This window comes from Megalops cyprinoides, chromosome 24 (assembly GCF_013368585.1).
Source record: "Megalops cyprinoides isolate fMegCyp1 chromosome 24, fMegCyp1.pri, whole genome shotgun sequence".
In the NCBI taxonomy this organism is placed as follows: Eukaryota; Metazoa; Chordata; class Actinopteri; order Elopiformes; family Megalopidae; genus Megalops; species Megalops cyprinoides.
This window is the reverse complement of record NC_050606.1, coordinates 13,269,238-13,292,743: the sequence shown is the minus strand read 5'-3', so window position 1 is coordinate 13,292,743 and position 23,506 is coordinate 13,269,238. Positions and strand designations below refer to the sequence as shown.

The following is a 23,506-nucleotide window of genomic DNA, read 5'->3' as shown; positions in this document are numbered from 1 at the left end:
AGGATAATATTAAGTATAACCCACAATGCGCAAGTTGTTCTGGAAAAAGATGTCCTCTCAGCACAGACACAACTCCATGTACATATGAGTACGTGTTTGATACAAAATGTCTCCAAAATTAGCAAAAAAAGCTGTGTAAAAAATTAAAAACAACAACAAAAAACACAAGACTTGATGGCATACATCACAGTTACAAGCAAAGCACATTACGGTCAGCTTGAGTGGAGGCCTACAGTGATTGACTTAATCGCATCTTCCGTGACGAATGACGAATTCCGTGAGGAATACCCTGTGCACTTTACATATAAAAACATTGCAACCTGCATCGCTGGGGATTTATGAGTCTACGTGTTTACTTGCCCTGGGGATGACTGCAGTGAAACAACCTTTTATTCACAGACCTAGATATCTGCAATAAAGCCCTGACAATTTGGCGACAAATGGATCCAGGCAGACGAGGTGTAGCTGAACCCATCAGCACTATCAGTCACGGTACACTAAGCAAGAGCTGGACAACAGGCACAATAAACAGCGAACTCAGGGGTTCAGGCAAAGGCAGCGCTTCACAGTGTGCGGTGAACACTCACTGTTAGCCACAGGGTTTGCGGGACGGCTTCACTCATTTGGACTGCATCTTCTGTCAAGGTGAGGCAACTCATCTAAGGCAGTGGAAAAGCCAGTGCAGGCAATGGAGAGCCAGTGAAACTTCGGAGATCTGGGTTTGAATGACCTATAGGGCTGTGCGTAGACCAGCTAAAGAAACCGAGCGGTCTGCCCACCCGCCGTGGATTGTCAGCCATTTTGTAACCAGCGTACTGCGGGATGGTAAACGAGAAACTGCAAGGGACTTGGCGAGGGTTGCCAGGTTAGAGATTGAAGGCACAATAAAAAGAAGAGTAAAAAAAGCAGACCCTACCGCATCATTTGGCAACCCAAAAGAGCTTCTGGCTTCTATTCAAGGCCTGTGGCAGCATTGTTAAGATTGTGCAACTTGATACTTCCTGTCCTCCAGTGATGGAGGAGGTGGGAGGAGGGTGGGGTTACAGGAGGGCCAGAGGAGAAATGCAAATGATTAGGAGGCATGGCTGCAGCAGTTCCTTGCTTCTTTGTCCGTGAAAGTCAGATCAGGGATGCTCTGGGTCAACGTGCGGCACAATGCGGAGACAGACAACATTCAGCAAGTCCAAAGGTTTTCATTTAGAAAGCAACACCTTACTTAAGCCACATTGTACCCCCTTCAGATAACGTGTCCATCGAGTAAAAGTCATACGAGACCCAGGATGGCACACGCCCTATTTATAACATAAAAGAATCTACACAAGACCGTCAGATAAATAAAAACAAACAACAAAGACACATTCAAACCAGCTTCTGCAAAGCCGTGCAAAAGGAGTCACCTCCGAGTCCATATATTTTTGGCATCGCTGAGGGTGACACTGCGAACAGCAGTCAGGAGATGCGGAGGACGCACGTGGGGTCCTCGAGAGTCCGGACCCCAAGAGGATCGCAAAGGCTCCTCCCATAGTGCAGTACGGAACGCGCTGAGCGACTGCCACCCCAACCGTGCATCCGGTCGCCAGACCCCCAGGGGCTGACCGCTCCCCAACGTGGGCCGCTGGGAACTGATCTGGGAACCATTCAGGTTCTCCGCACGTGATTATCGTCTGCAGGGGGGAGGCTGGGCTGGGCAGGGGGGCGGGGTCTGAGGGGAGGGGGGAGGCGGGGTCAGATGTGGCGGCCAGTCAGGAAGTAGAGGGGCCGGTCCTCGCTGCAGTTGGCCGTCTGGAACTCGTCCCGCAGGCGGAACTGCCACTCGTCCTCCAGCTCCAGGCGAACGATGGTCTGCCGCAGGGAGCTGCGGTCCTGGCAGATCACGCACAGGGTGGCACCTGGGTCACAGAGGGGGGGAGAGTCTCACTCACCAATCAGGCCACTCCCTCCACTCACACACATCAGTCACTACCATGCTTTCATAAGCAATAAGGAATAATTACATTACTTTACATTACATTCATTTAGCAGGCACTCTTATCTGGAGCCTGTTCACCTCCTCGCCCTCCAGGTTACACCCACTCCAGGGGGCTCAGGCCTCACACGTGACATTACATTACATTACATTAGCAGGCACTCTTATCCAGAGCATCTTCTAGCACAGAAGACCAGAAGTGTATCCATTCAAGTTGAATGAGCAACAGTGTCAGACCAGGCTAACAACACTCCCAGACCAGTGAGTGTGAGTAGAAGTGAATAGAGGCAGCTTTCGCATTATTGTCATCATCATTTTTAATTCGCTTTAGCAGAGGCTCTCATCCAAAAACACATAGCTATTATCCATTTATGTGGCAGGATATTTATCAAAGCAATTCAGGTTAAGTATAGCAGCTTGGGCAAGCGCCCAGGAGCACCCCTGCTGGGAACTGAACCAGCAGCTTCTGAGTTACACGCTTTACCCCCTACCCAATACTGTGATGAACGGACCCTTTGTCGGAAGGCCGCTCACCTTTGAAGAACCTGAACTTCTTGAGCAGGTCCGACACCACGAAGGAGTCGCACAGGTAGAGCAGGAGGCCGCTGAACACCAGGCTGCGGTGGTCCACGTTGACGGAGTGCGGCCGGGAGCTCACGTAGCACACCGTCACCTGGAGCGTCACACACAAAATCAGAATAAAGGCAGGAAGACCCTTACAAACACATCATTAAGGGCAGGCCACATTTACCATGAGTTAACCAAAAAGTTGCCAGTTTGATTCCCCACTGGGGCACTGCTGCTGTACCCTTGGGCAAGGTACTTAACCTACAATTGCCTCAGTAAATATCCAGCTGTATAAATGGATAACATTGTGAAAAACTGTAACCTATGTAAGTTGCTCTGGATAAGAGCACCTGCTAAATGCCGATAATTTAATGTAATGTACATTTAGCCATTTGGCAGATGCTTTTAAACAAAGCGACATGCAAGTGAGGCAGAGTACAACACGATGGGTTCGGTCCCTCACCTCAGGGCCCATGTTGAGGTAGCTGTCGATGGTCAGGACGGGGTTGCCGCGGTTACGCACGGCCTTGGGGAAGAGCCTGTGGCTGCTGTGCTGCAGGAACCTCTCCAGCAGGAAGTGGGGCGGGGCGGCCAGCAGCATGTGCTCGCTGTCCGGGGCGCACACGTACTGGGAGGGGCTGACGGGGGCCGCGTTCTCCGACACCTGCAAAGAGAAACAGGCCTGGTTAGGAAGATCCTCACACACACACACACACACACACACTCCTGCACTGGAAAGTGCTGGGGCCTGGGTTTCACTCTACACTCCCACACACACACGTAACCTAGGAGGGACTGCTGGTGAGGTTCTCCATAAGCCAACATTCTCCATCAACACACCAGATCAGCAAACACACATGCGCCCAATGAAACATTTTACTGAATGAATGAGTCCATTTAAGGAATCCAGTTGGCTCAGCCAATCAGAGCTCAGCACATTGCGGGTTCACTCGATATAAAATCTGCCCTACACTGAGATGAGCTCCACATGTATATCTTCTCACATTAGTGGTGTTGGCCCATGCACTCTCTCATTGGAAAACCCCCCTGTACAGTTACAGACAGCGTGGCAGTGGATTGGCAGAGGAGCTTGGTTTACCAGGATCTTGGGCATGATGGTGAAGTCCCTGTAGCCTCCAGATGGGATGTGCTTCTTCATCAGGGCAAATCGGTTGAAGCGGCAGAGGAGCAGGCCGCTGCTGTGGGCCCGCAGGTTAAAGTCCACCTCCTCACAGCTGTACCTGCATGTACACAGAGAGACGCATGAAATCCATGTATGCACACACATACACACAGACACATACACACGCACACACACATACACAGACACACACACACACTCACATACACACACACAGGCTCACACAAACACACACAATGAGATTTAGTTGTTCTGCTACACCGTGTTACACCATGAGTCATTTTAATTCACAAAATATCCTTCTGGGTAGGTCATTTTATTATAAGATTATGCCAAAGGACCACAGAATTACAAATGAAATTGGTCCTATAGGAAACTTTTGGAAAGAAATAAAACGTATTACAACTACTAGCATTAGAATTAGCAGTAGCAGGGGCAACTGCTGTAGTTTTACAAAGGACATAAGCAGTAGCAGCATTAGCTGAACTGCCAATGGCAGTAGCAGTAGCAGCAGCAGCAGTAATCCAGCCCACTCACCGGTTGAGGTCGTACAGCACGTTCTGCGTCAGATCCACGTTCAGCATCACGAAGTCATGCAGGTGGCACCGGGAGAAGGGGGCGCCCGGGCGGCGGCCGGCCAGGCGGCTGCTCCACTTGCGCACCCCGCAGAGGGCGTACAGGGTGATCTTGGGCGTGGCCTCCATGTGCTGCAGCACGGACTTCAGGGAGACGTTAGCGTAGCCGGGGGTCCCCTCCGCCGTGCCACTGTGAGAGACAGCTCATTTTAGGAATGGTTCTTGTAAGAGGTAATGCAGTGTATCAAGCTACATCCCTTGTGGACAATGTTTTTTAAAGGAGGTGAAAGGTATTGTGGGTAGGATATGAAAAGTTCTGGACAGTGTGCTGTGACATGATTCTACCATAATCTCTCCAGTGTTATCACTACCCAGTCCATGTCTATGTAGCTATTAGGTTCAGTGCTTCAGTGTGTGAATATGTGTGTGTCTGTGCGTATGTGTGTGCCGCCATACATGATTAAGTGTGTGTGTGTGTATGTGTGTGCGTGTGTGTGTGTGTATATACATGCGCGGACATGTTTGTGGATGCCTGTCAGCGTGTATGTGTCTGTGTTTGTATATGTGTGTGTCTGCGTTTCTGTACTTGTGTGTCTGCGTGTATGCAGGCGTCACAGTCGGCGGCGGTGCTCAGTTACCCATCATGCTCCTGGGCGTCCTGGGCGTTCCACAGCACGCAGGAGTCGTCCATCATGACGATGAAGGGCCACACCTCCTGCCTCCTGTGGCCCTGCTCCTCCTGCCGGCTGCGCTCCAGCTCCAGGTTATGGTAGGACAGCTCCTTGATCATGAAGCGAGCAGCTCCTGAAAGAGACGACACGATAACGACACCCTCTCAATGTCAGAGCAACACGGTGACAGCACAGGTCCATGCAGGCAGGGCAGGAAAGTCATAGCAGAGATACTCACATCTCCTAAGGAAATGATGGCTTATAACCTGCACCTTGTCTTGCATGTGCGAATGAGAACAAACTTTTTCATTTACTTTCAGCTATGCCACTCTGCTTGTTAAGTAACACTGTGGGGCAGCAGCGTGGTAGTTGCCTCACTAAATACCCACCTGTATAACCTTTAAGAAATGCAACCAATGTAAGTTGCTCTGGATAAGAGCGTCTTATAAATGACAATAATATAATGTAAAAACATATAACCTTCAAGCTTTCTAACACTGTGACATCACACACAGAAACCTGATCACCTCATATCGCAGAAAAATATTAACAGACTTTTATAGCTGTTTTGAATCAGTCTGACAGAGCAGGTGCTTATCTGTGCAGTGTCTGGAGGCAGGTATAACTGACAGGTAGCAGGAATGATGGTACACTGGATGATTTATTGTTCAAATGAGTCCTTGCTTAATCTATGACGTGTGTTATTATACCAGTAATACAATAAAACCAGATCCTTTACTGACCCACTCCGGTGCTGTTGAACATGGCAGGCAGAACCAGCAGGATGTGGTTGGGCCAGTACTTTCTGTAAAGGGCCATCTCGCACTCCTTGACCACCAGGATGTGCAAGTGGGCCGCTCCCTCCATGGCGTGGAAGAGGTTGAGCAGGCCGTGTTCCTGGCGCCCCCTAGTGGGGGTGAAGATGGGGCTCTTCAACAGATCCGGACCCTGTGAAACAGAGACAGTGTGAGTCAGCTTGCTTCCTGTGCTGATGGTGGAATTTGTTCGAGAAGCGGGTTGAGTTTGGGGAGGGTTGACCGGGGAAGGAGCGGGCGACCCCCCCTCACCTTGTCGGAGACGAGGGGCAGGCGCATGCTCTCCAGGTGGCGTCCCTGCTGGCTGAAGATGAAGTGCTGCTCCTTGGACTTGGGGATGAGGAAGTGCAGCTGGACCTCCTCCCCCAGCATGGAGGAGCTGAAGGTGAAGGAGTGGAGGGAGCAGTCCGACAGCTGCAGACACACACACACACACGCATACACACACACACACACACACACACACGCACATATACACACACACACACACACATGCACACACACACACACACACACACACACATACACACACACACACATGTACGCGCGCACACACACACACACACACACACACACACAAAGAGGAGACAGACAGAGCTATGGTGAATATAATTTCAGACAGATATGAAGGGAGATCTGATTCACATGAACTCTTGCATTATATCATTATTGTAAACTGCTTAAAATGATGGCTAAATCTCCACATATGTATATCAGAACCACATCCTTGCGTACTGAATCCTTTTAACACTTTGCACTAATTCCATGTCCAGCACGGATTCTCTTTAGCACCAGACTCACCTGGGCCGCGGGACTGGCCTCTCTGTAGCAGCGGCACTGTTCACAGTGGTGAAATGCATTGTGGGCAGCAAATCTTGTCAGCTTGACTGAGACTGTGCTACGCTTAGCAGGCACCTCCTGCTTGATTTGGGGGTGCTGGCCTACAACACAGAATGCAGATATGCTCAAACACAGCAGAGAAGAGCCCATTATTAATCTCCATTATGAATATGCATATATGCACATATATATTAACACAGACTAACCGTGTGAGGACTTTGGCATATTTTCTACATAAACAGGGCTGGTTCTTCTGAATTTGGGGTCTCTGGGGAAAAGGTCAAAGGGCAGTTTTCGGATTTCTTCAACGTCCGGCCATTTCTTGCTGGTGGGCTGCGTAGACTCCGAGCTTTCAGTCGGGTCTACAAACGGGTGAAATTATGCTCAGATGTTATGCTGTCCACATGAGAAAATGTGTTTGTGTATGCATGTGGGCATGTGAGTATTTGACGGTGTGAGCATGTGTCTGTGTATATGTATGCGTGTGCCTGTATGTGTATGAGTGAGCATGTGGGTGTTCATATGTGTGTGTGTATGTGTGTGAGTGACCACATGTCTGTGTATATGTATGTATGCGTACGTGTCTGTGTGTCCTTCCTCACCTGATTCCAGCTCATCTTCATCATAAATGTCCACCTCCTGCAGACGGACCAGTGTGTGGAACAGAACCCGCAGGAACTGCAGGTAGGCCCCTGTCTTCCCCACCTGGAACAGCGCAAACACAGAATTCACCACTGACACAGAGACTATCCTGCTGCTCTCACACTCACACTGCGGCTACCATCACCATTCCAGACTCTGTGAACACTCTGCTCTTCCATTACAGTTCTCATCACAGTGCTCACAGCACCAGCACTGCCATATCTAACAGCCTGTTTCCAGTGTTTGTATATACAAGAAGGAGCTCATAAATGGACATCTGCAGCTTCAGTTACATGGAGGTGAGCTGCCTGGGGTTTAGGGGTGGGGTTTAGGATGAGGGTGGGGCCTTGCCTGGGGGGGTCCACTGAGCAGCAGACGGCGGGGGTGGAGCGGGGCCTGGTTGCTGTGGTCAGCGTGATGCTGCCGGGCGTTGGTCCACTTGCGGTAGTAGAGTGACTGTTCTGGTCCTGGGACATCCTGGCACAGGAGGGGCCTTAGGGGGCTACTCCAGGACACGTCAGCGTGGGGGAGCAGGGCAGAGGAGTGCAGCTGGCCCCCCCGCTCCCCCGCCAGCAGGCCGTAGGCGGCCCGGGACAGCACGACGGTGCGGGGCGTGGTGATGCGCGTGGCCTGGGGCGGGGCCTGAGGGGCGCTGCTGCGTGGGGGCGGGGCGGAGCCACCGTACCGGTGGGCGGAGGAAGAGGGGGAGGAAGGGGAGGAGGATGAACAGGAAGGGGAGGAGTAGGTGGAGCGAGGGGCGGAGGAGTTGGGGCTGGACAGCTGGCTGCCCTGGGAATCACACTCCTGCTTCACCCCTCCGTGGGTGCGTCCGTCCTCCACGGACTCAGGGGCGGAGCGCTTTTGGGTGGAGGGCATGCTGGAGGAGCTCACTCCGTTCTCTGTGATAGAGCCTGCAAGAGAGGGAGATCGGGTGAACTGGGTACTCCCCCAACAACAGAGAAAGGAGGCACAGACATGTTAAACGAACAGCGCAGTGGAAAAACTTGATAACCCTTGATAATGTTTTTAAATCTCTTTACATGAGCCATAATTTGCAATGACTGGTCACGTCATCCATTTTCCTTTACAGAAAAAATGTGTGTGGGATCCTACTCACATCCATAGCAGCCAATCAGTTTTTCACATGCAAAACCTGGCCCTCTTTGTAAGGGTTTCCAGGTTTTTTACAGAACACCCCTTAACTATGCAACCCTACTAAAAGCTTGTGGTTATAATGGTGTTGTCAGGACCATGCAGAGGGGTGTGAGGTGCTCACCAGAGGTGCCGGTGACGGCGCTGCCGTTGCTTGGCGGCCTCTCCAGGTCCATGGACAGCTCGTAGGGCTCATTCTGGCTTGTGGCTCCGGCGGACTCCCCGTCGTCCGTCTCCCCTGCCCCCCAGGGCTCCTGATTGGCCCCCCGGGAGACGTAGGTGCAGGCCAGCCCCACCTCCTGCTCCAGCGCCGTGCGCGTCAGGTAGCTGGAGTCGATCAGCCGCAGGTCGCAGTACTTCAGGGACCTGTAACCCGAGCACACAGCCGCTGTTACAAACCGCTCCCTTCTCCACCAGACTGACTTCTGATCAGTGCGCTACACATCATACAAGGTGGCCACCAGCTGAGCACTGACTGTAGATCAGTCCTGCTGAGAGAGGGAGCTGTTTGCGAAGGAACCACCCTGTGTCTCCACCAGGGGGCCTCACTGATCTGACACTGCTTTCCCTCAGCCAGAAGACTCATCAGCATGACTCTAGTTATTTTACATCAATACAAAAATGCTTTTGGCATAAGAAAATTATTATTATGTATAAACCAGTAGAAACAATGGGAAAGAGACTAAAACAACTAGAAAAAATGTAGAAAGAATGAAAAGAAGTAGAAAATTGATAACAGTATACTGTATGAAAATTAGCATTGCCAATGCAAATAATGATATATAGGAAAATGATAACAATGACAATGCAAGGTATTATATCCAGTATAACAATAATTGTTAAGATCCATTGGAAGCTGATCTCAGAGACCAGGACATGGTTATATTCAGGACATAGTTTGATTCTGGGTTTTTTTGCATGGTCTTGTAGCAGTTGTAAAACACACAGGACCAAATATGCAATTGAAATAATGACGCAAACCTCAAAACATGTTCAAACTGACATGATGCACAGACTAACACCAAAATATTGAGGATGAATGGCTGAGTGAATGTGCATATTTTATTGTATTATTACTTTTTTCTTTTTAGTTTAGATGGAAGGGGATGGACAGGAGCTCCTAGGGGGAAACAGCCAAAGGAAGACAGATTATTGTTTATGATTCATTCCCATATAAATGACATACGTAAACTGATTATGAGGGTGAAATCATTTTATAAACCCTCTGTCTGCTTTTTGACATCTGTGGCTTGTTTTCACTGACATGAGCACTGTAAAAGAAAAAGTTTGCCCTGTAGGTGTCACTCTTTCCCAATGTTCTGAGGGCATGATTGCAGACGGTGGGGTTAACAGTGATACTTTTCTGTGTATTCTTGGAAACATCTAATCAAATCTAGTGGTTTCCTTTTCCTGGAAGTACATTTGTCACGGAGAACACTCCAGCTTGCCTTTATTGCCTTTAGAAATAAGCTACCTGGCAAAAACGACCCATATGGATGACCTGGTTATATCTTCTGTTTAGGGGTACATTTAGCTCCACAGTGACTTAGCGTGTAAAATGTTGTTTATTAATGTCATGACATGGTACATCCCAAACCTGACTGATCCCTAAAACGAACTGCAGCAGTTTGCAGTCTGACTCCCAAGTGGGGCACTACTGTAACAGCCTTGGGCAAAGTACTTGAACAGAATTGCCAGAGTAAATATCCAGCTGTATAAATGGATTACAGGCACAAATTGCTATCTCTTCTGGGTAAAAATGCCTACTAAGCCTACTAAAGTATTGTGACTTGGGGTCTTCCACAAAAAAAGGGTAAATGTCACTGGGTTCTAAAAACAGTCAACAGCATTCCAGTACGGTCAATGGTAGTTTCTGCTCCACCCATTCACCTCTCCCCTGCCTGTGTGAGCCAGGACAAATGCAATGTGTGGTTTCTTCACCATTCTGACCCTTCCCATATTAAGGATTCAACACAGGCCTGCCCCCACTTCAGTGAGCTGGAAGATTCAGGCACGGATGTACAATGTGTGAACTGGCACTGTTCTGAATGAATTGTCCCAGGGAAGCTTTGATTAGGGAGATGGGTAACCCTTCATTATGTGATTGCATTTCATTGGCGAATGACGTGTGAGTGACGGTGCGGGGGGGGTGTGGTACCGTGGGAAGGTCTCTCCCAGCGGGTCTCTCCCCGTGAGGATGACGATGCTGGGCAGCCCCTCCAGATCCTCATAGGTGTGCGGAACCCAGTCCTCAGCCTCACAGCCGCGCCAAGCCTAGAGAATACACACACATTCATTCTTTTGGCAGACACTTTTATCCAAAGCGACTTACAAGTGAGGCAGAGTACAACACAAGCAAAAAACCACAAGGAGTCAACAATATTATAAGGGCTGCATGACCAGGTTTCACTGGTTGGCCGGACAAGGTACAATTTAGCTGGTAGATAACGAGTGTGCACAAACACACACACAAATGTACATATAGACACACACCACTCACACACACACACACCCACACACACACACACACGCAACAACGTACACATAAACAACACACACACAAAAACACAAACGTAAATAAGTACTTAGCCAGAGGGCTGTACAGAGGGCAGCAGCGAAGCCTCACCTTGAGGCGGTCGATGAAGTGGCAGGGCAGGCTGAGCTCGGAGGCGGGGCTCCCCAGGAGCACGGCGAATCGGAAGCGCAGGCCCAGCCTGTCGCGCACCTCCTCCAGCCTCTCCCGCGCCAGCATGGCCAGCTGCAGGGAGGGCACGCGCAGCAGCACCATGTGGCCCCGCCCGCTCCGGCCCCGCCCCGGGGCCCCCAGCAGGTCCTCCACGATGGCCAGAGTCTCGGGCGTGGCGTGGTCCCGCAGCGCCGGGGCCGCCACCAGCGCCATCATGGCCTCCGTGTACTGCTGGATGAGCAGGTAGCTGCGCACCACCATGCTGTGCAGGTGGGGGTGTCTGGGGGGGAACACGTCAGCATGTTAGCATGCCCACATCTAGCACCAAGAGAGGTGTGCTACTTACATTACTTGCTGCTACTGGTATTACTGTTTATTTTATTTGCAGTATCGTGATGTGGTTTGGATTCTGTGATCTAGTGACTGTATGGTAGTCTACTTGGCTTCCCTTGTCTGGTCAGGTTTCACAGCCTGGTTTGACACTGTTGCTCATTTAACTTCAATGGATACACTTCTGTTATTTTGTGCTGGGAGTCGCTCTGGATCTGTTAAATGAATGTAGTGTAATGTAATGGAATGGAACGGTATGGAATGATCCCACTGCTTCTCTATGCCAATGTTTGAGAACTGAGCGCCCCCTGGTGGCAGCTGACCTTTCCAGCAGCGCGTTGGCCATCTTCTCGAAGGCGTCGTCGCAGCGCAGGATGGGGCTGGCCACGCCCCACTGGAGCGAGCGGCTGTAGTTGCTCAGGCCGAAGTACGTCCGGCCCTCGCACGAGGACTCCCCCTAGTGGAGAGACACAGATCATTCATCAGCATGTCATGCCTCAGTAAATATCCAGCTGTATAAATGGGTGACATTGTAGAAATTGTAACCGATGTAAGTTGCCCTGTTTAAGAGAATCTGCTAAATGTCAACAATGTAACGTAATGTAATGCTGTCTGGGTGTGTGCATTGCTAGCGGATGCCGGGTGTGTGAGGGCGGCCGGGCAGCCAGGCGGTACGGGTCACTTACTGAGCCATCGGGCGAGGCGGGCCAGTGCACCTCGTTGTGGACGCTGATGCGGGACTGCCGGGTCTGCAGGGTGAAGGGGAAGGAGCTGACCTGCAGCACCAGCAGGTTGGACGCGTCCAGCACCTCCTGGCAGTTCACCACACGGTCGGCCAGACCCTGCGGCTCGCCGTGACACACCGAGCCCGAGAGAGCACTGGGGAGGGGACAAGGGGGAAACAGGAGTCAGACAGAGCACTGAAGAGGGGGGACAGGAGGCAGACAGGTTAAGACAGCAGGTGATACTACATCATGGTGCTTTGACTAAGCAGAAGGCCACGGGTTGGGTCCCCAATGGGTCTTCTCTACAAAACACCGCAGTAGTTGTTTCAGGTAAATTTCCATATTTCACAAACAAGTAAAAAGACTCAGGAGATGATTTGATACAATGAGACCGAATACACCACAGTCACAGCAAACACATGCCATATAGCTATAACTGAGGATCATGTCAATGGCAGATGATTTAACATCACGATAAGTTACAGCTTATGGGACAGAACCTTACCTGGTCAGGTCTACATGCGAATTGTCATGAATGAGGACATAGAGGGTGCTGGGATTCTGCTTCACCCTCCTCAGGAAGACCTCAATTTTCGGGTGGACGTCACCGTCCAGTCGGACAACGTATTTCTCCAGTTTCTGAGGGGCGGAGGAGCCGTCCTCAATTCCGAGATCGGCAAGGACTCCTGGGACAACGGGAGGCGAGGGAGAGGAGAGACAATCAGACCACCAGACCAAATCTGCCTCTTTCAGACATTTGCACAGTCAAGAATACAGTTTACAGTTTCTTATGGCAAACACAGAGGGATCTCTCATGATATTGTCCTGTTTAAATATGGAACTGCCAAAAACAAAGAGAGTATAAAGCTAACAAATTACCACTATGCTACACTGCCGCTGTACATTACAAGCAACTTTACATTTGATTCGCAGACGCTCTCATCCATAGCAATTTACATAGATTATACATTTACATGTTATCCATTCATTCACCTTTCCAAACCCTGATACACCAGGTCATTTACAGAGGGCACATAACCCCACCCACCTGACTGTCTGATTCGCTGCGCAGTCTGGTGCACCAGCACCTGGGAGGGCGGGACCAGGACGAGGAAGTCCACCTTGCAGAAGCGGCTCAGGTCCAGGCTCTGGCTGGCCGAGTCGGCCATGGAGCAGACCTGAGAGAGGAGGCGGTGGGCCACGCCCACCTGCGGGGGGTAGATCTGGAACGCCTCGCTGATCAGGTCTGCCAGAGTGGAGGTAAGGAACGAGGGAAAAGAATCAGTCATAGAGCATACATCCACGTACACCCACATACACATACACATTTTCCTCAAGATGACATTGAGAGTATGTTCTCAAAAGAAGTTAAAATGAGTCAGCTGTTAACTGAATCACCACTGTTATCTTTTTATGTTTCCTTCTTTATCCGAACAAGAAGTCAAGACATCACTATGGAAACAATTTCATTATCTTCAAAATAAGCCATGTTTTGACACACAAAAGGTTGCATATCATCAACAGGCTAAATATAACAATGACGAAGACTCTCAGGGAGGACTCACCCGGCTCCGCAGCGGGAACCATGGCAGCCGCCTCCTGCGAGTGGATGCAGTCGCTGACGTTGCCCTGGAAGGGCGGGGCCACCAGCTCCTCCCTCCTCCGCTGGAACCTGGCCAGCTGCTTTTCCAGGTTGTCCCCTGCAAAACCCCCCAACAGTGTTAACCAAGCCGGACCACAATGCATATGTAAGCACAATATAATGGCTATGTGCTTGTGGCAGGTGACCTGTCGGAGCTGTTATGTAATGCTAGAAAGCTTTGCATGGGTACAACACATGCATTAGGACCCTGCCGATGCAATCTAAATAAAGTGTGTGAGGGCTGTGTAAGGGCTTGAGTAGTGTTATTTTGAATGCTTGGATAGTGTTATGTTCACACTCACTGGTCTGGGAGTGTTGTTAGCCTGGTCTGACACTTTTTCCTCATTCAACTTGCATGGATATGCTTGTGTTCTATTGTGCTGGAAGACGCTCTGGATAACAGCGTCTGCTAAATGTGTCTGCTAATTGTTCTCTACCTGACTTGTAAGTCGCTTTGGATAAAAGCATCTGCCAAATTAATACATTCAAATGTAAATGTAAATGAATGTAATGTCACGTGTGAGGCCTGAGCCCCCTGGAGTGGGTGTACCCTGGAGGGCGAGGAGGTGATCTGGCTCACCTAAGGAGGTGGATTTGAAGTGGGAGGCCAGGTCTCTGACTTTGCCTGTGATGAGCTCATAGCTGATCTCCTTCAGGAGCTCGTTGGTGGTGAGCATGCTCTCCGCCAGTGCCCTGGACTGGTACTTTCCTGAGAGAGAAACACAGACGCGGGGCTGTCTCAACATATGTACACCTGATATACACACCAACACATGTCTTCACTAACCCAACGCCAACACACCTCCTCACTCACCCAACACACACACACACGCCTCACTCACTCACCCAGCACCAGCACGCAGAACTCCATCCCGCGCTCCTGGGAGGCGCATATGACGGCCACGTAGTCGGGCTGGCGCGGTTGGCGCGGGCCCTCGCTCAGGGAGCGCAGCACCTCCGAGATGCCCTCCCCGAGGGAGCTGTGGGCCAGCAGGACCTGCACCGAGTCGCCCGACACGCTGGCCGCCAGGCGGGCCAGCCAGGGCAGCTGGGCCGGGGGTAGGGCGGCCCCCGCGTGGCCTTGCTGCATGGCGCTCAGCGCGATCTGCTCAAACTCCTCCTGCAGCGGGATGCGATCTGAACCTGAAGGGGAGACCACAGAGAGAGAGAGAAGGAGGGAGAGAGGGAGGTAGAGGTAGGGGGAGAGAGAAAGAGAGAGATAGAGGCAGGATCAATAAATGACCCTCGTAATGTTTACCCTGGATCCAAAATGCACTTAAATACAGCACGGCACAGACCAGAGAAACATTCTTTAGACTTGCAGCTCAGTGTGTGCCTTTTGCAAGCTATGCTTAGAAAGTTCTCTGACCTTTGAAACCTGAGCAAAAAATGTAAGGGTTCTTTTTTTTTTGCTGAGAAAATTAGGAGGCACCAGGCAGTCATTGCGTAACCTTTGGAATAAACTCGAAGTACATTCATCTAAATGTGTACTTAATAAACTCCCAATTTGCAGTTCGGCCTGAGCTTTTAATAACAAAATTATGTTTGTCTCTTGCCTCGCTCTAAAAATCCAGGAATGTTCTGGTAAATGCAAGCAGTCGGTGAGGCGGGAGCGGGGTCAATGAGGGGCCGTTTCCTCTGAGCTCTTACCTAAGCGCACCAGGTACTGCAGGGTGAGCAGGGTCATGAGCTCCACGCTCAGCTGCTGCCCGCTCGGCACGCCCAAGCTCTCCAGCATCTCCCCGCTCAGCTGCCCGCACTTATAGCAGCTCACCAGCAGGGGGCTCACCGCAATGTCCCCAACGTTGCCAAAGAAGTAAGGTAAAGTGCCATAGCCTGGAATCAAACAAGGGGGTGTCAATGACAGCCCTGCATACAGGATTGTCAGCACACACACATACACACACACACACACACAACTATACCTGAACAAACATACACAGACACCACTTCTCTTCTCTTTCAGTCTAATCATACATTATGTATACTCCATGTACATGCTATACCTCCCTAGACACCTAACCTTATGGTAAACCTGGAATGCTTTGTCTGGGTATATATGACCGGCTATTCGTGACACGGTGTTATGAAACCCTAACAACAGTCAAAGAGAAGGACAGAAGGATCGTGCCCTGTGATTGGTCAAGGCTTCCCATCCAATGACAAGTCTGTACCTATGAGGATGACAGGCCGGACTCCTGAGGTGCTTAGCAGGTTGTCAGGGACAATGACCGTCTCCCCCGCGGGGAGGGGCTGGGGCTGCACCACTCCGGAGGAGGGGGGCTGGAGGTTTCGGACTGCAAGTTGAGCATCTTGGGGGAAACCTGCGGTATCAGAGTATATTAATAACATGTAAAACTCTTTATACAAACACTCATAATCACTCCGAAACAAGGTCTGACAACAAAGAAATTAACAGAGACACACAAACACATAAACACATTAAGGAACACCCAGATGAGGAACGACCACACACTACTCTACAACTCTACAAGGTAAGAGTAACATGTGATTGCTGTATTTAAGGTTGGCCTGTCAAATGCACAGACATAAGTCCACATGCATGAAAACAAACGCACATGTATACATGCAAGGCGTCCTTTCAATTTTCACCCTTAATTTTCTGGAGAATTCCCCTCTCAATCATTATGAAAAAAAACACTGACTGAACAGAGAATGCCAACAGTGTCTCATTACAAGAGGTGTCTGTGTAACATAGGACATGACAGCACAGAATCTCTACAGTACAGAGCTGTTGCGACGATGTACTGGGCAGAATACTGTAAACACGCGTGCCTCGCTACCTTCTGCTGCTTTCTGTTAAAGTCCTTAATGACACTCTCCCCCATGAGTTAATTCAGACCTTTTTGAGCCATCCAATTTCACCTTGCGTCCGAGCTGACCCCTGACCCCGTTACCGCGGAAACGGCGAATCAATGCTCCCTGACCAAAGAAAAATGTCGCGGACCTTCGTCTATGTCACGAACAACGAGGGTAGCAAGGAGACCAAATCAAACATGAAGTCATGGCAGGAGACCCTCTGTTCGATGGCCACACAGAACTGTTGGCCTCATTTACTGGCTGGACACAGCCATTGCACAGAAAGATGAACAGTCCGTAAGTATCCTAATTAAAGCAGGCTGTGTGTGAAGAGGTGTAGGCGTACAATTCTCTACTGCACAGAAGAGTCATGGACTGTGTGTCCTAACCCCGCTATTTATGGAAACGTATGAGGATTGCAAGGCGTTGCTTGCAAATGTATGTACAGGACAACAAACGCATTCCTTCTTAACGCATAATGCTTTCACGTGGCTCATTTAATATGGATTTGCATTGGCTTCTCCCAAAGGATTCCATCACTTCTGACAACTGACATTTAATCCATAGTACTTGTAAGTGGACTGTAATGTAATGTCACAAATAGGCTGAGCAAATGTAGCAAAACTCCTGAAAGGATGTTCCACTTTCTAACTGTAAGAATACATCAGGAAGTGTCACGTCCACTCTCCAAAAACTGCATTGCACGGTAACTGCATAAATACCGTTGCCACATTTGACTTTGACGTGACTATTGTGTGATTAATGTGTAGAAAGGGGATCCTGGGATACTGGGCAGCTGGCTCCGGACTGGACCGGTTCAGACCTGAGAGATTAGAAACGGGCCTGACGGCGGGCACCGGGACGGCGGTGGCTGGGACGGGCACGGCGACGCTGGGGTGCCAGCTCCGGTGGCGCTTTTTGGGCGGGCCTGAGCTCATGGTGGACGAGGCTGGGGGTACAAAAAGAGGAAGCCTGAATTCGGAGACCACTGATAATCCAGTCACCACACAGTTGTTAGCTCTACTAAATTACAGCGATAAAACTTAAAAGCACTTTTATAGAGAGGATGCTTGAAACACACAACAGCACCTTAATATTGTAAAATGTAATGTATTATTTAACAAAATTTTCATTATGGCAAAATAATTTATCAAAATTATTTTGACATATTTATCAAAATAATGCATTTCTTGCATGCATTTCTTACTTTTTCACAAGAAAGAAAGGAACATCTTCTGGTTTTCATTATATATTTGAAATGTATCTATAATTCATCAGGGCTATAAATATCAAAGCACTTCAGACAGGTGAGTGGTTTGCTCACGAGTAACTCCTGAAACACTGTCACAGAGCAGAAGTATTGCCACAACACTATTTGTCGATGTTATAAAGCTGCAGAACTCACCAGGGTTGAGCTCTCCTGGATCGGACGTCCGGTATCCTGGGCTTTGAGTGGGTGGCTGGGTCTCGGTGGGAGGGGCCAGGGAGGGGCTTGCCAAGCCAACTCGCCCGCCATTGGTTAAGGCATTGCTCAGGCCATTAACTCGCACGGCAGTGGGAACTGGAGTTCAAACACAAATGCACAATAATCAGCCCTTTACCTCCCCGCTTATTTACCTATTCTATTGCAACGGCGACAGAGTCATTCATTCTGACCAGCTTGAAGGCCATGATTCAATTCTAAAATTCAATAAACAAGGCAGGCATTTGTCAGTTACAAACTGCAACTGAATCCGTGCTAGTATCGAATACCAAGCTTTCAGCTGCACCAAAACAGAGCACAAAAGAAAATAATGAGGAAACGAGAAAACGCTGTGGAATGGCGAACCATTGATTACCTCTCCAGCTATCGATAATCAATATATCTGAACAGCGCCTGGTGGGGTGTATTCACACTCACAGGGCACCTGTGACTCGACCGTGCAGATCTGTTTGGACTGCCTCCGCCGTCAATCTTGTTATCTTGCAAATGGGCTAAAAGTCTCCACGGCAATCACGCCCCGCAAACTCATTATGCCACAGTGCTTTTTCTCCCTTGCTATTGATGTCTTTGTCTTTGTTGCCAGGCAGTATAGGCAGCTAATCCTAATGACCTCCACCCCCTATGTCCCACAATCCCTGTGCATAGCCAGGTAACCCCCCTAACCCTGAGCTACAATGGCGGCTACAGCTATAGTTATTTTAAATAAATATACAATGAATACACTTTAATTTAAAAATACATTAGATATTAAATCAATGAAAGCCTTCCATATATAGTATGTTATATGTACATGGAGTAAAAGGACAATACATTTTACTATGCATGTAAATAATACAGCACATGTTGATAAAGCATAACCTACTACATACATACATATACTTCTGTAATTTTATTTATGAATATGTATTTTTAGCGTGGAAAGAAAACTGATTTCTCAGTGGTGAAACTGACATGACTGTGACAGGAAATCATTTTGTGCTGGAAGTCACTCTGGATGAGAGCGTCTGCTAGATGAATGTAATGTAATGACCCAGGTTTGGACCAAACCCCATTGCTGATGCTCTGTGTAAAAGCACAGGGGACAAGGCAAAGTGAGAAGGCCTTGGGGCAGGTTAGCCACCACAAACATAGAGCGCATGCAGTGAATGAGAGGATATGAGTGTGGACATAGGCAGGGTTGGGGGGGGGGGGGGGTCATCCCAAAGTCAAGGAAAAGACTTGAACCTATTGGCAGGGTCTTGGTCCCCTGGGGAAGGGTCAAGGCTGCGGGCTTGGGGAGGCTGCGCTCTTTGGCGGGGTCCTGACCTCCACACGGGCCGCCGGCAGCGGTGGACTGGGTCCAGGTCGGAGGAGAGTCTGTGGGCCAAAGATGGGGGGGGGGGGGGTCATTTTCACAATAATCCCTGAGCTCAAATCAAAATACAGAATTTCCCTATAGGACAACAAAAAATACTGGTAAACCTGGCCTAATCCTGTGATACGCTTATGTGTGGTGAGCAACACCAACTGAGTGTAAATTCATTCTCAGCACGGTTACTGCATAAGAAGTTACTTTGTTTTAACACATACATTGCTAAATCTAAACAATTTTGTTACATCCTGAAACAGTAAAGTTACAGTTACAGTAAATTTAAAAAAGGACTCCTTTCTCTCAGCAAAGACACAAAGGCCTATTTAAAACAGTCGAGCTAAACACAATTCAAAGCCGCTCATAGCAGCCTTATCCCTTGCTTCAGGGACACTCCTGTCTCCTGGATCACAGATGCCGCTCTTCACCGCCTCTCACTTCCTTTGTCCTGCGAACGCTGTTTGGTAAACATGGCTAAGCTTCCTGCCAGATGTCGGCCAGGACGGAGTGGGGCTCCTTATCCAGGTTTTTTTGTGCTCAATCTCTGTCCTTCCTGACTGAGCGTGACTGCACTCGGTCGGAACCAGAATGTTTGGCCCGGGGGTCATTTGATAACGAAGCCGTTTCATACCAGCGGAGCATGCGAGGACAGTTGCCTGGTCCAGCACGCCCGACACCAGGCTTCAATGCAGTACCAGTCAAAAGGTTGGACACACCTGATCAAGATAATAGCAAACATTTTCAAACACATTTTGATGTAAAGAATTATGCTTAAATCCTTGGAATTTTTTTTTCTTAGACAAATAGTGAAGTTGATGCCTATGTATGAATTTCTCTCCATTTTTTTTATTTTTAAAAAATGTTTTCATATTTTTGGCTACTTTGAATAATCTAAAATATTAGGGTTAGAGTAAGATTTAGGGGTTTTATCTGTTTAACACTTTTTTGGTCACTGAAAAATTCCATTTTTCACAGTTTTGATGTCTTTACTATTATTCTGAAATGTGGAAAATAGAAAAAATAAAGGTTGTGTCCAAAACTTTGACCGGTACTGTATGTACTAAGCTCCAGTGCTGGCTAAAGACCTGGATCACATAAGTGTGACATTTAGCACTTATACATGCTACTTTACTCTGTGAATCTCCTTCAATAAGGGCAAACACATAATACATAAATAACACTAATTTATATTCATATACTTTGGGTGTACATGACTGAGAAACATCTACTTAATCAGCACATTTGCTATAAAATGCAAATGGATATTAGCTGTAGTTTCAGAACTGTTAGTTCTGAGAAATGGTAAGATGGATACAATGTTATTAGAGCATTAAAGTGCGAGAAAGTGACCAACCCAAAGGTCATTTTAACACTGTATGTCTCTTTAGAGTGGCCCAGAATTTTGGGAATATTAACTGTAATGTGAATGTGAATGGGATTTTAACTGCGAATGTAACAGCAACCTTGAGAAAGAGCCGTAGTTAGACCATGCCCCCAGGCACTGATGGAGGATAAGACAGGATTGCATTAATCACAGCCACGGCAACGGTCACAAGCAACCGCGTCATCACCGCAGGTCACATGACTCCCTGGTAACCCACCTGAGTGGGAGTAGGGGTAGGAGCTGTGGCCATTAGTGACACCATTGTCCTTGCTGCTTGGGGACGGAGAGGAATTGGCCTTCGATGAGGAAACAGCACTGGGGGGATGCTTTGTTTTACAGTCTAATGGGGGGAAGAACAAGCACCATATCAATGCCTTTACTTCACTGTTCTCCTTTCTCTACACCATCTGTCTAAACTGACCTCTTAAATCATGCTGTCTCTCAAGCAGCATGAATGTTTTCATACTGTTCAAGAGACAGAACAAATTTTAGAGAACTTGAAAATGTTCTGCAAATTATTCTCGCGAAATTACATTCTTTTATTCAAAGATTAAAGAAGACTTTTCACTCTTTCAAAGGTCAATCTGCTTTGCTCGACAATGGAGTCAATGCCCTAATTTATGTTGTGACTTCCTTTAGTTAATCAATAGGCAATGGTGTGAAACAGGCGTTCTAGAAGGACAGCCCTTGAGTCACCTTTCCAGCAGATGAGGGGTCCTTTACACAGAGCACCTTCAGAGTTCTGCACCAGGTAGTATTTTAAGTGCTTCTGCTTCTTGGGCTGTGTGGCCAGCTTCAGGTTGATGTGGTTTGAGAACTCTGTGAAATAACGGAACCCCTTCTCCCCGCAGCCGACACAATTACCTGAAAATCCTGGAGGGAGTCAGAGAAAAGCGACTTTGTCATGGCATGTTAAATACAATGGGAACAATGCATGCTCTAAAACAGGCAAGTGAGAGTTATACTTGGAAAACACAGAGGCAAAACTCTTTTCTGTCACAGACACAAACAGTAAACCCCCATTCAATGGAAGCCTCAAAAGATGACACCACAAAATAAACAATGTGTAATTTTGTGACACTCCAATTAAAGCAACAATGGAGTGTGTACTGAGGCTTCATATTTACATTCAGAGGAGGAACCAAAGCCTGTCCAGTTTAATAGTTGAAATTAACCAAGTTCTTGTTTAATTTAAACTTTTAAACACTTTTAGTTTGGCAGTTGGCAGTTAGACAAGTCCATAAATGAAATTTTACAGTCCTGTGTTTACTTCCACAAAAAAAAAAAAGATTTACTGTTGAGCTTGTAACATTTTCAGCCAAACACACTAAATCTTGATAACAGCAAAGAAAAAAAAAATGACTCCAATAAATCTCGCAATGTGAACATTTTCTTTAATGTAAAACATGCAGCACAGAATGTTCCTGTTCAAAGAGCGAGCTGAGCCACAAATTAACTTGAATTCTCTGTGAGGAGGCAGGCTCCTTGTAAAAAAAAAAAATAAAAAAAAACAGCCGATGCATTTAAAGTGATTCCAGCATCAGCTTTAACGAGGACAGCCTATGACTGTAAAAACTCGAATACTCCTAAGAACCATGAAAGCAGTCCTCAAGTTACGCATAGATTCTGCCCTGTCCATCCCTACGACCAGGCACTGACCTAAAAGTGCATTTTTCCCATTGTCGTCGGGCAGAAATCGCCTGTCCACAGAGCAGACCAGTATGTGCCCGGGGATGCTGGGCGACTTGGCGCCAACCAGCTCGAACCCAGTCGGGACTTCAATCTGCTCCGTCCCTATGGAGACCAGCCGGAGGTCCTTACCGGCCTGGCAGAACCCTAATAATACAGAGCCAAGTCAGGGCAACGGTGTCACCGCAAAGGTGGACTAATCTTACTCTATAGCTACGATGATGATGAAGATGATGATGATGGTGTCATTGTTATGATTCGCCTTTTCAGCAGAGGCCATTTGCCTCGCTGAAATACAGTATTTAAATTTTATACATAAATAAATGCAAAAACATATAGATTAATGGCAGAAATGGGTAATTACTGTAACATAGTTGTAAATAGTTGTATGTAGTTGTAACATACATAATATAAATGGAAAATACAGAATGCCATAATCATTAAAGATAAAGCCTAAAAGCTCCTCTCCAGTTTGGACCCTACATGGTCCCTGGCTCTGGCTCCCAGGTCTCTCCGAATATGGGTTTCAGCGCAACTGTGCCGGCTCTGATAGGACTGTGTGGTTCATAAACCCCCCACTTACCCCTCATTAAAAATAAAACCAGTGCAGGAGAGAGATACCGCATTGTGGGTGAATGGGCAAAAAGACAGCGTGGAACTATGGAGGAGATGGTGCATTGTGGGATAGATGACGAACCGTCCATGGTGCAGGAGCCATCGGGGGCAGGCCCCTGAAGGTAAGGGATGGGGGTGCTGCTGGTGTCCGAGGTGTCCTCGTCCTCCACGTCCTCCTCGCTCTTGGTGCTGGTGTTGGACGCCTGGCTGGTGACCTGCTCCTGGCCCGTCCGCTCAGAGTACTGCAGGGAGATTTCCATCCTGGGCTTCTGATCTGGGAGAGGTAAACCCAAAAAATTACAGCCTACACCCTTCTGCCACAGAGCCACAGTAACCACAGAAAGGATGAATGTCAGATGAGTGTAAGATTTATGGGCACTTCTAATAAAGCAATACAAGTGCACTGTCTATTTTC

At 48.4% G+C, this 23,506-nt stretch overlaps 1 protein-coding gene across 1 annotated transcript in view; it reads right to left on the bottom strand.

Moving 5' to 3' along the window:
• Positions 1 to 1,700: 1,700 nt before the first annotated feature.
• Positions 1,701 to 23,506, bottom strand: part of greb1l (GREB1 like retinoic acid receptor coactivator) — a 51,831-nt gene continuing 30,025 nt past the window's right edge. The window contains 31 exon segments of the mRNA XM_036519042.1: positions 1,701 to 1,889; positions 2,501 to 2,639; positions 2,997 to 3,197; positions 3,633 to 3,774; positions 4,212 to 4,426; positions 4,905 to 5,053; positions 5,664 to 5,868; positions 5,988 to 6,149; positions 6,537 to 6,671; positions 6,774 to 6,937; positions 7,178 to 7,280; positions 7,569 to 8,128; positions 8,494 to 8,735; positions 10,528 to 10,643; positions 10,996 to 11,335; positions 11,709 to 11,842; positions 12,072 to 12,264; positions 12,616 to 12,796; positions 13,159 to 13,356; positions 13,676 to 13,810; positions 14,333 to 14,461; positions 14,599 to 14,895; positions 15,403 to 15,588; positions 15,927 to 16,049; positions 17,381 to 17,521; positions 17,978 to 18,133; positions 19,280 to 19,411; positions 21,005 to 21,127; positions 21,484 to 21,660; positions 22,447 to 22,623; positions 23,174 to 23,365. Of these exon segments, the coding sequence (XP_036374935.1) occupies positions 1,726 to 1,889; positions 2,501 to 2,639; positions 2,997 to 3,197; positions 3,633 to 3,774; positions 4,212 to 4,426; positions 4,905 to 5,053; positions 5,664 to 5,868; positions 5,988 to 6,149; positions 6,537 to 6,671; positions 6,774 to 6,937; positions 7,178 to 7,280; positions 7,569 to 8,128; positions 8,494 to 8,735; positions 10,528 to 10,643; positions 10,996 to 11,335; positions 11,709 to 11,842; positions 12,072 to 12,264; positions 12,616 to 12,796; positions 13,159 to 13,356; positions 13,676 to 13,810; positions 14,333 to 14,461; positions 14,599 to 14,895; positions 15,403 to 15,588; positions 15,927 to 16,049; positions 17,381 to 17,521; positions 17,978 to 18,133; positions 19,280 to 19,411; positions 21,005 to 21,127; positions 21,484 to 21,660; positions 22,447 to 22,623; positions 23,174 to 23,365 (5,711 nt within the window). The 3' untranslated portion in view covers positions 1,701 to 1,725.